Raw genomic sequence first — 12,288 nt, forward strand, 5'->3', positions numbered from 1 at the left:
GGCTCCTCTCGATGTGGAGGAGCAGCAGCTCTACTCCGAGTCCCTCCCGGATGTCCGAGCTCCTCACCCTATCTCTAAGGCTGAGCCCAGCCACCCTGCGGAGGAAACTTATTTCAGCCACTTGTACTCGCGATCTCGTTCTTTAGGTCACTACTTAGAGCTCGTGACCATAGGTGAGGGTTGGAACGCAGATCGACCGGTAAATCGAGAGTCTCACTTTCTGGCTAAGTTCCCTCTTCACCACAACAGACAGGTTAAGCGCCTGCATGACTGCTGACGCCGACGCTGTCAATCTCCCGCTCCATTCTACCCTCACTCGTGAACAAGGTCCTGAGATACAAACTCCTCCACCTGAGGCAGGACCTCCCCCCCGACCTGGAGTGGGCAATCCACCCTTTTCCGGCTGACGACCATGGCCTCAGACATGGAGGTGCTGATTCTCATCCCAGCCGCTTCACACTCGGCTGCGAACCGTCCCAGCAAGAGCCGGAGGTCACTGTTCGATGGAGCTAGGAGGACCACGTCATCCACAAAAAGCAGAGACGAGATCCTCCTGTCACCGAACCTGACACCCTGCCCAACAAAATGTCTGAACACGCCACAGGTTCTCTCGATTATTAATCAGTATGACATTTACTTTTTATTTTTACTTTTCATTATTTTTGATTTTACTGCATGCTTTTAGAGTTCAAATATGATTTCCTGTGACAGGTGATGCACCCGTGCAGCTCTGTTTTTAGATTACTGACAGTTCTATCAGCCTATGAGAACGCTAGAGCATGACCCTGCATCCAATCAGCGGACGGGAAGGCCTAAACTGCTGATACACGGATGAGAAGAGCCTGTTTAGCTAGAGGAGAGCGCAAGGGAGAGCACAGAGGAGAGAACTTGGCGTCTGCACGAGACTGCATGACAAAGGCACCAGAAAGCAAGTGAGAGAAGGGATCAGAGGCCACGGCGAGCCACAGCTATGAGCAGAGCAGGGATGGACTTGAACGCTAGTCCTCAGCCGGAGTAAACCCAGAGTGTTATAACGCGAAGTACACACCGTGGCAGAGTGGGGAGCTTTGCCTGGCGGTGTCAGTATCCCTTTGGGGATATAGTAACACTCTGGTTAAGGAGCACAGCTCAGGTTTTCAGTTTGCGTGCACTGCACTGCCGGTGCTTTCCCTTGTCTGGGCAGGGGGTTCGTCCTGCGGTGTTGGTGTGCACATGTGTCCTTGGGAGCCAGAAAAGCAAGGGGGACTACAATATGGTCCTTTTATCCTCTCTTTTATCTGAGTAAAGGGACTTGTTAGCCCTATTTATTTTTAACAAATGGACTTTTAGCTGTCCTCACCCCTCTTTTATTGGACTTTTATTCATATTCCAGCCCATGTTTATAAAGGAACATTTTAAGACAATCTTATTATTTTATTGTGGGCTTCACCTGGTGCATTGCAAAAATAACCACCTTGCATTAAACCTCACTGTGTTTGCACCATCACTTTGTCTCGAGTCTCTTTGATCACGGTTAGTGTTGCTCTCACTCAGTTCAGTCATAGTTGGTAATAAATTTCCATTCAGTCAATAATTTTAATATCCACTCACCACCCCCGTTTTGCTTACACATTGTGTGGTGATCGGCAGTGACTGATTTTTGCATGGAACCTCAGCTATCTGTCCTTCACTGTTTGGTGGAAATACTGGATTTAAAAGTTGATTTTGTCCTGGATATTCTCCAGAGACGTCGATGGAATCACAAAAAAAGATAAAGATACAACTGGCTGCTGGATAATAGGTCATACTGAATGCACAGGTAGGTGTTAGCCTGCCATGGCATTACTGCCTGTCACACCCCCTCCAGTGCCTGTGGCTCTGATTTTCAAAGTTTCGCCCCTTTACACCTGGAACTTCTCTTGGTGGTGGGGCAGCAGCGGTTTCTTTGCCACCCCCTGCAGCTAGCCCATGTGCTTGGTGTTACCCAAGCACTTATCTCTCCTCTTGAGCCTCAGCCAGAAGTTGCTCTTCTCTGCTTCTTTGGCCAGGTCTTTCAGGCATTTCATTGGCTTGCTCCTGTTATCCCCATTTACTTCAGGATGCAAACAGCTGATGTGCCAGCAAAGCCACAGCAACTAATTTCAACTGACGGTTCTCCAGCCAGCCTCCTTGCACTAAGCAGCAAGGTCAGAGTTATTCAGCCTCTTCCTCTCTGAGGCAGGGTTGTGTTGCCCCCTCCTTTTCTGACAAACTGGATTTGGTTGCCTGCTAATGGAGGATGGCCTCTGATCAAGTCTTGTCTGCACCTCTCCAGAACCTCAGTCTGTCTGCTCAGGACTTGGTCATGTCGCTACCTGTAGCACCCTTGGGACAGCGCGGCCTTGAGGCCTGACTGGAGATTTGCATTTGAACTGCTGAAGAGGGGGCAGCTTTCCCTCTGGCCAAACCAAAAGTGCAGGTTCAGTGGGCTGGGGAGTGTGTTGTATATTGCCCAGATGTGGCACAGGTCCGCCTAGGTGATTTTCTGCTGAACACGCTTTCCCACGTTGTCGAGCTCCCTTGCTGTCCCTGTGCTATGGCCTTGATCTTTCAGACCTCATCCTCCATCCTTGTCACCTCAGACATCAGCAATTCTGTCTTTTCCCTCTTGCTGGCCTCGGACCAGAACTGCAGAGCCTCTCCCCACTCAAGACCTGACCGTCCTTTCTGGACTCTTCCAATGATCTTTTGGTGCTACAGCCTGCTAGCTGCCAGTTGACCTCACCATGGGTTTTCCACTTGCAGCCACTACAGATCTGGATGTTTGAATCCCTCACTGCCTGGTCAGTTGATTGCCTCGTCTCAAACACGCGCCAGGTCTTCTGCTACTTGTAGCCCATGCTCATTGACTGCAATGGCAGCTGCAGAGCATCCTCTCTGTAGAAACCAGTTTTAGACAGGCTGGGCCCAGCCACTTTTGGATGAATGCATTGGCTTTCCTTACTGCTGATACGGGGATTTGCACGGCCTAAGCCGCAACATTACCCTCTGGTACAGTGTGGTGCTGTAACACCACATGATGTAGAAAAAAACTTCTACACTTGGTCAATCTTCATTTTGATGAACCACAGTTGATCTTACTTGAATATATGTTAAATACAGATCTGATCCCAGAAGCTTTGTCACAGCACAGGTGCATGGACAAAGAATGATGGCTCAGCCTTGTACGGTCTATTTTGCACATCACTCACAGCTGTATCTAACATTGGAGTCTAAACATACAAGGTCTTCATCTTACAGTATCTTAACCTTCAGACACTCTGGGGCCTTCTCACATGCCTGCACACAGATAGTGACGGAGTCTAAGGCCATAAGTACCACAAACATGACTAGGGTTGGGACTCGTTAGGATTTTAACAATTCCGATTCCTTACCGATTCCTTCTTAACGGTCCGATTCCTTACGGATTCCTCTTATCGATTCCTACATTATATTCATTATACTTGCTATACTTAAACAAGTATATAATAAACACAAATGCAATCATACAAATACAAAAACTTTATTCTAACTGTTGCACAGTACAATTAGATGAAAATACACATTTGTGTGTGATGTGTATTTCAGATTTAGAGCTTGTATCATCTCCCTGAGAATATATAACAACAAAAAGTGATTCTCTGATTTCTATAGTAACACTATTACCTCAAATTAACCACAGCAATGTAATAAAAAATACTTACATGCATTCATGCTTGGGCACTGTTATTTACGTGACAACACCTGAACAGAACACACACACACATTGGCTGTTTGTTTCTACCGCTCCCCTCCCTGGAAGCCTCGGACCTCCTGCCGCCCGCTCCCATCTCAAACACGGAGGTCTCCCTCTTCGCTGAGCACCCACGGCGCACGCCCGGCCTGTTAAATAGCCTGTAACCGTAACAACTGTGTGACACAAACTCAGTGCTTTAGTCATTAAATAGTGTCGGGCTCGGTCAGGTTCGGACAGAAATATGCGGCCCGTGCCGCACTCTAATGGAAATGCACGTGACATGGTTTTTTTTACAATCTAGGAACCGTTTGCAGGAACCGTTACTCCAAATGTGATGGAACCGGTTCCAAAAAAGAACTGGATCCAGATCCCAACCCGAAACATGACCATGGATGAGTCATATCCATAAAATTACTATTATTCTACACAATGACATTCAAACACTTTTATATTATATAACTTTTCCGTGACACCACACCTTCCCCAGCAGCTGGCTGTGGTCAACTCTTGCCAGACCTTCAGACAGCTGCCTCTGCACACTTTTTTCCCATGCGCTTGTCAGAGAGCTAAAAATACTGTTTTGACTTTCCCGCTAATGTACATGTAGGAACAGTATGTGACAGTACTGATATCATATATGGGACAAGGTGTGAAGCACAAAAATACCCATCATACATACCACCATGTGTTCCTAAAAAGAAACAGGCTGTTCTCACAAATTTTCCGTATGTTTTTCATAGAAAGCAATGCATTCAAATTTGTACATATCCCACGCATTTTGTAAGGCTGTGATCACATAACCAATGTGCTGACAACAGCACACAAGGAAGCAAGCCCAAGTGCTGTTACCAAACCTACCTCAGTAACTTTACTTGCCTAAACATAACTTATGTGCCTTTACATTAATTACGTAACTATACGTTAAGGACATAACGTCATTCATGGGGGTTAGATTAGTAGGATATCAAAAAAACTGCTGTGCATGCATTTTTCGTAGGATGTCATACCAACCGTTCTATGAGAATAAGTTGAACAAAAAAGTGGAGGAAACAAATGTAAAAGTAAGTTAAATGACACAAAGTTAATGTGAACTTTGTGTTGGACTTAATGAGCAGAGCTAAAAATGAAGTGCAAAAACTCATCTCTCAATAGATTAGTGTTTGTTGGGGGTGATGACCATTTACTTCATTTTACAGTGTGTTCCACTGGCAGACCCACAGCACACCCACACGCAGTTATGTCCCATGAGATTTGCCTCCCTGTGAACAATGCGTTGCAGCCCATTAGCTGCTCCTAACAACAATGTGCTGAGCCCCATTAGACAGGAAGTGTCTTCACACCTGCTTCAATTACTCAGATGATGCCATCTCAACCTGTGAGGTGTCACTGCAATCAGAGGTGTTAAAAAAAACAAGCTTCAGTATCAGCCAAACATCAACATGTGATGCAATCACACCATAATGTATTTTTTTTTCAGTTAATGTTCTGTCAGTCGTGACTTTGATTAAATACTAGACTCTGGACAACAAACAAAAAAAAAAATCAATATTCCTTTACAATAACTATGGATTAAATTACCATGTGTAATGTGAGAGGGGTCTTTGTCAGTCACAAATGAATTAGAGTGAATTATCCCCCGACTCTGCAGCTCCTCTCAACTCTATAGAGCGTCTGTCTTGGTTTGAAGGCCCACAACTTTACCGTTCAGTCTCACAGCTCTCATCACTGAGTACGTTTACATGCACAAAACACTGAGATTTTTGACCCTTATTCAAGAAAAGACAGTGTTCACAGTACCGCGTGAACACAGTCTCCCTCCTTCATTCCGCCTTGTTGAAAAGGATGGTGCTGCGATATTTGCACATATTCAAACATCTGTTGATACCCAAGTCTTTTAAAATGTTCTGACCAGAAATGTTGGCTTTTCTTTTCAGCATGTATCTCTACCCCAATATGAAACAGTGTTGGCAAGGTGGTTTGCATCCAGCATACCCATGACAACACACAAACGACCATAAACAGATAAGAAGCCGTGTTTCACAAATGTAAAAACCCCAGTAGAGACAAATGTGCTGTATTCATGTCCAAAGAATGCTCCTGAAACTTCCCAGCATATCTCACGTCTTAACCAGAAAATGCTGAATTTAGGAAAAGGCCCAATTTGGAAAATCCGAAGGGAATACGCCATTTACTTGGCCGTGTTAACCTCAAGTGAATTTTGTCATATTTGGAAAAATAGTGGAATGTTAGCATGCACATAAACATACCCAGTGTCATTTTACTAAAAAACTGTAAAAAATTCACTGTACCAAACAGTTTGCTGCTTCCCACCACCACACAGCTGACAGAGAAGGTTATTAGTGATGCTGGGTGGACCAATTCTTTTCACAGTGTTGGTTCTTGAGTTGATATATAAGTATACCGTAAAAGTTTTAATTAATAGCCCAGGCTATTACTTGCTTAAATCACTGAATCAATCAAGTTTATTCATGTAACACATTTAAAACAACCGCAGCTGACCAAAGTGCTGTACAAGATAAAAGAATGGCACCCAAATATATAGCAATATAAAATATACACAAATATAAAACAGTATAAAAATGGTAAGAACAATTAAAAACATGACAAGATAAGATGAAAAGCTAAAATATCAAAATCACTACAGACAACCAAAGGCCATTGACAACATTACATGTACGTTTTAAGATTTGTCTCAAAAGTGTCAATTAAGCATTTGATTAAGAGGAGAAGGCTATTCCAAGGCTGTGGAGCAGCGACTGCAAAGGCACGATTTCGTTTACCCACCAGCCTCGTGCAGGAAAGGTTAAAAGACAATGTTCAGAGGATCTAAGAGGTTGGGAGTTGGAGTAGGGGCAGAGGAGTTCAGCGATATACTGAGGTGCCAGCCCATGTATGGCTTTAAAAACAGATAAAAGAACCTTAAAATCAATCTTGCATTTGATGGGAAGCCAGTGCAGGGATGCTAGCACTGGTGTAATGGTGTCTCTTTTTCTGGCACCAGTGAGAAATCTTGCTGCAGCATTCTGCACTAGCTGCAAACAAGACAAAGATGATAGGCAGACACCCAATAGTCCAGCCTTGAGGAGGTGAATGCAGTGGTAACAGTCGTGAGGTCATTATGTGGATGATGGACTTGAGTTTTGCGATGTTTCGTAGTTGAAAACAACAGCCCTTCATCACGTTGATGTGTTGATTTGTTTGTCAACTTTAAAGGCAGAGTCAAAAATAACACCAAGATTCCTGGCATGGCTATGAACATATGGTATGAGTGGTCCTAAGTGACTGACTATGCTGGCTGTGTTGTTGGGGGGACCAAAAACAATAACCTCTTTTTTGTTATTGTTTAACTGAGGACAGTTTGTTGCCATCCAGGATTTCACATCGTGGAGGCAGTTCAGGATGGATGTCATGGAGCTGGAATCCCCTGGATTTAACAAAAGATAAATGTGTGTGTCGTCGGCATAACAGTGAAAAGAGACTTTGTGCTGGCGGAAAATGGAGCCTAATGAAAGCATGTTCAGTGCAAATAAAATGGGCCCTGAGATGGAACCTTGAGGTACACCACAAGTGATACGGGCAGAGAGAGAGGCCCCCATGAAACAAAATGGGTGTGCACTGGTGACAATTTCTGAAAATAACCGCAATACCTCTTCCCGACCACTTAGTCTTGGTGAGCTGAAAGAGTCATAGTTGGGGGGACTATCAGTGAGAAGATTTCTGTGAGAAATGTGAAATCTATAAGGTTGGAGGAAATAAATTCATTTAGGATGAACATCTTGTTTGACAGAGACCTCACATTTAAAAGGGCCAAATTACACATAGCGACAGGAGGTGGGACAGCTGTGCATTTTATGTAAAGAAGATTGAGTTTATAAACACCTTTAAAAGTGTGGCGAGGATGGGAGGGCCTGAATAGGGAGATGAAAAGGTGAAGGAGGTGCTGAAGGAAGCCAGCAGTGGGGGCTAGCGCTGGAAACAGTAGCCCTAGATGAAACTGACATGTCCTTAACGGAGAGTGAGGCTCAGAGGAGGGGGTGTGGTGAGTAAACAGTCAGTCACGTGGAGATGATTGAACAGCGTGCTGTTTGTTAGCGGCTAGCATTCATGAGCCAAGTATGTTTGGGTGAATTCCGTCTCTTTGGAAAAGAGACAGGCGGTTCCAGAACAGGTCGAAATTGTCAATGAACTCCATATTGTGTGCTCTACATGCGGACAGCAACCAGGTTTGAAGACTAAGGATTCTAGTAAACTGACCAGAACCGCGACCTAATGTTGGAATGGGACCTGAGATAAACACTGACTTTCCATATTGCTTTATTAAAAAAAGTGATGTTTAAAATCAGATTTGGTCAGCTCGGACTGTTGAAAAGCCTTGTCATTGGTTCCCACATGGACTATAACTCTTCTAATGGATGACGGGAGTGAACCTTGGAGCTTTTTGTGGAAGTCACGGACTGTGGCACTGGGGAAACAGTGAGTAACCGCATTGTGGAAGCGCACATTCCTGATTATGGAATCGCCAACAATCAGTGTGGTAGGGGGAATAAGTGGCCGAAGTGATTTAGGCTCGGCTCTGCTCTGCTCAGAGTCCTCAGTGTGCACCCCGTTCACCGGCCGGGGATGGATGGACGTAGCCGGGGACCATTGCAGCAACTGAGCGGCGTCTTTCCCAGCAGAGCAGCACCTTGCTGGAGAGCAGGTTACCGGGCAAGGGGTGACCTGCACACAGCCAGGTCGTGAAGAGGGGGCATGACGTTGAGAGCAGTGATCAACAGGAAAAACGGACCGCCTGGACACGGCCATGGATAGAGGGGGCGGCGAGAAAGGGCCATCAGACTCTGGTGATGTAATGCGTTGACCAGCAAGCACTGGAAAATTTTGCCCGTCCAGAATGGAGTACTTGTTGGTCAGCTGGAGAATCTGTGGTTGATGGGGATGAACGGGGAGCATTCCACCATGCCTACTCTTACAGGCAGCAATCCAAGGCTCCTTGTCACTCAGAGTGGAGCTAACCGTTGCCTTGGGCTTAGCTCCCAGTGGGGCCCAGGGGTCTACAGGCCAGGCAGAGTTGACATCCAGGGTCCAGGATCTGTTCTGTTCTCTTTGAACTGGTACAAGATGGAAATCCTCCCTTCCGGTTCGTAGATTTTCTGTGTCAGGCGGAGGCAGCTGTCACATCCAGATGGTGAGGTGAGTGAAGGAATGGCTTGTGATGAGGTCAGATGAGACTGGGAAAACACAAAAACAGCTACAGCAGCAAAGTGTTGCTAGTATATCATGTGCAGCCGGTTATCATGAATAAGTTTATATCATTAAAGACAAAATATTCATTTTAACACACCGATTTAGCATCCTACTTATATGTAGGTAGGCTTTGTAAAGTTGTGCAAGTGTCAAAGACAGACAATCCTCCTGCTGGGGACTGAGGGAGCATTTTTCTCCCTGGTAACTTTGGTAAAATATTTTCATTACAAAAGAAGGAACATTTTAAAACATCTGTGTATTAAAGTGCACAAACACTGAACAAACACGCATTCCCAAAAGCTAACAGAGGGCTGTACTGCATAGCCAGATTAGTGGGTTGGCGAGATATGTCGAGTCTAAAGAGTCTAAAAAGTTTTACATGTCACAAAAGTGGCTCTCTTTGAAGCTGACTACATCACTGTATTAACGCTATGCAGCTAGCCTGGTTGGGAACAGTTGATGTTCAGAGTTTCAACATAGAAACAGCATCACTCTGTGGTCATTAGTCAATCTATGAGCGGTACAGATCCTTAGCTGAGGGAACATGTAATAATTGCAAATTTGACAGCTGTAATGTTAATGTTATATTAGTAATGCCACCGAATGGAGCTGTGCAATAACAGTAACGCTTACTGTATATACCATGGCTTTTTTTTCTCCACTGTAACTATAAGTGATGCAGAAAATCTGAGCAAGTATATTCTGTCATTTTATGTTACTCTCTCAGAACTCTGGTCCATTTCTTCACGTGGGCTCTAAAGTCTTCTATAAAATCACAGGTAGCACATTAACAGTTTACCATATTATTAATGAGTTCATCACATTTCAGTGCAGTCCATCAGGAATGTGCGCTTCCGCATTGTGTCGCCACAAAAGTTGAGCTAGGCTCGTCTCTTTTGCTGGACAACAATATTAATATTTTTCCTTGAGCCCTCTGCACTGGCACCTGTGCTGTGTGGCCTCTTTGAAATCAGTACAGGCTGTTCCATAACTTCCTGTTGATGGTCTGCTTAGGTGACTTAAAACAGGGCAAAGCAGTAAGACAAGGTAAAGAAAACAAGGATGGAGATTGACATAGAGCAGAAACACTGGGTTCCAGCAAAAGTGATGAAGATGATGTGCAGAGTGAGGGAGGCGGGGCATCTGAGTCCAACAGAGACCGAGAGAAAAAGGTGGAGAGGAATTTTGAAAACGTAAGAAGTCATTTGGTTATATGACTCAGATTTGTTCAGGAAGCTGCCAGAGCTGCAGCTCTCTGAAGATGGAGGAGCTCTGCTTTCCACAACTGCTCAACACCTCCTGCAGAAAGCCCACCTCTCCTTGGGCCAACTTTGTGCTCCTTAACATTGTGCTGTACTTTATCTCTCTGCTCACTGTGGCTCTTAACCTCCTTGTCATCATCTCAGTCTCCCACTTCAGGCAAAGATTAACTTAAAAATGTGGACAGCTTCTGTAGATTAGAAGAACTGTCTTTGAGTTGGTACTGAATAATGTTGCACCTTGGAAATGTATTTAAGACACATTTGACTTGTATTCTGCCCTTTTGCACAAACTTTAACCATATTGAAACTGCAGATGTTGCCGATCAGAAAACATTTCATTATGTTTTTTTTTTACAACTGTTTTAGTCAGTTAGATCTGAGGACTTGTTGGGTTTATGAGTTTTTCCTCTTTCTCTCCAGGCAGCTCCACACACCCACCAACATCCTCCTCCTCTCTCTGGCTGTCTCAGACTTTCTCGTGGGCCTCCTGGTGATACCGGGAGAAATCCTGCTAAAAACAGCCTGCTGGTTTCTTGGTGACCTCATGTGTTTGCTCTATAATTATGTGTCCTTCATCATTACGTCTTCTTCGATAGGAGACATGGTGCTCATATCAGTCGACCGCTATGTGGCTATTTGTGACCCTCTGCATTACACCACCAGAGTCACTGTGAAAAGAGTTAAACTGTGTGTGTGTCTGTGTTGGCTCTGTGCTGTTTCTTACTGCAGTCTCTTGTTAAAGGATGACCTGACTCAACCAGGCAGGTATAATTCCTGCCATGGAGAGTGTGTGATTGTCATTAACCACACTGCAGGAGTTATTGACCTTGTTGTAACCTTTATTGTTCCCATTTCTGTCATTGTCGTTCTGTACATGAGAGTATTTGTTGTGGCTGTGTCTCAGGCTCGTGCCATGCGCTCTCACATCACAGCTGTCACTCTCCAGCTTTCAGTGAATCAACAAACAAAGAAATCTGAGCTGAAAGCAGCCAGGACTCTTGGTGTTCTTGTAATTGTGTTTCTAATATGTTTCTGCCCATTTTACGGTGTCACTCTTGCAGGTGATGCCATGGTCAGTTCTTCATCTGCATCATTTGTGCTTTATTTCCTCTATTTGAACTCATGTCTTAATCCATTGATCTATGCCTTGTTTTATTCCTGGTTTAGAAAAGCAGTTAAACTCATTGTCAGTCTTCAGATTCTGCAGCCTGGCTCCTGTGAGACCAACATACTGTAGAGAGGCTGTGGAGTGACTGAAATGAGGCCTGCTCCACCAAGGTTTTGAATTGAAAATCACAAAAATTGAAGTAAAATCTCTCTATACAGTATATAAGCAGTATATCAGAAAATTGTGCATTACTCTACTCGGTGTCAATGTCATGTAAGTATTCCAACTTGTGATCTGGAAATCTACAACAAATCTATGTGTCACACGGGGACACCAAATGTTGGGATCTATGCCTCATACAGGCAGCATCATTCGTTGGTACTAAGCCTTAACATGGGCCTGACCTTGTAATAGATCTCCAATTAAGGTATAAAAATTGCTACTGGTAATAATTGATAATTGTTAATAATAATTATCAATTACGCTAAATAATGTGACTCAATTTACATTAATCACCTCGTGAGGCACCATTCCCGAAAATGTAAAAATGATAGCCAGTTAAATACATCAGTCTCATAAAGTTTACTAAACTATCAATTTGGAACTTTGATTTAATAATTAAAAATTTAGTAGTAAAGCCTGAAGAATTTCGGAGTTCTTGACCGAGCAGAGGTTGACTATTCATTCACTCTTGTGCAATATTAAACAGACAGGTGGCTGCTGCTTTACTTTTTGTTTCTTATTTGCAAAATTGTCGCTGGGCGCTGCTAGGGTGGTAGCTGCTTTACTACTGTTTGCCGTATAATAAGTCGCAAATGTTGTAAAGTGGCGTAACACTAAAAGATGGGTTGTTCTAGGTTATTTAAACTGGGAAAGGATTGACGCCTATAATTAGTTTGGTATAATCACTGAATACTTTG

General features: G+C 44.0%; 1 protein-coding gene across 1 annotated transcript; it reads left to right on the forward strand.

The window, feature by feature from the left end:
* Positions 1-10,211: 10,211 nt before the first annotated feature.
* LOC117251733 (trace amine-associated receptor 13c-like) lies at positions 10,212-11,497 on the forward strand. The gene is made up of 2 exons (XM_033618254.2): positions 10,212-10,417; positions 10,681-11,497. The coding sequence occupies exons 1-2, from the start codon at positions 10,212-10,214 to the stop codon at positions 11,495-11,497; spliced, it is 1,023 nt and encodes a 340-aa protein (XP_033474145.2).
* Positions 11,498-12,288: the final 791 nt, after the last annotated feature.

The sequence above is a fragment of the Epinephelus lanceolatus genome, chromosome 14 (assembly GCF_041903045.1).
Source record: "Epinephelus lanceolatus isolate andai-2023 chromosome 14, ASM4190304v1, whole genome shotgun sequence".
Classification (NCBI taxonomy): domain Eukaryota; kingdom Metazoa; phylum Chordata; class Actinopteri; order Perciformes; family Serranidae; genus Epinephelus; species Epinephelus lanceolatus.

Excerpts from the sequence above, each read along its gene's own strand:
- LOC117251733 (XM_033618254.2), top strand. The coding sequence starts at position 10,212 with ATGACTCAGATTTGTTCAGGAAGCTGCCAGAGCTGCAGCTCTCTGAAG. Across the intron at positions 10,418-10,680 it reads ATCTCAGTCTCCCACTTCAG|GCAGCTCCACACACCCACCA; the intron begins GCAAAGATTAAC and ends CTTTCTCTCCAG.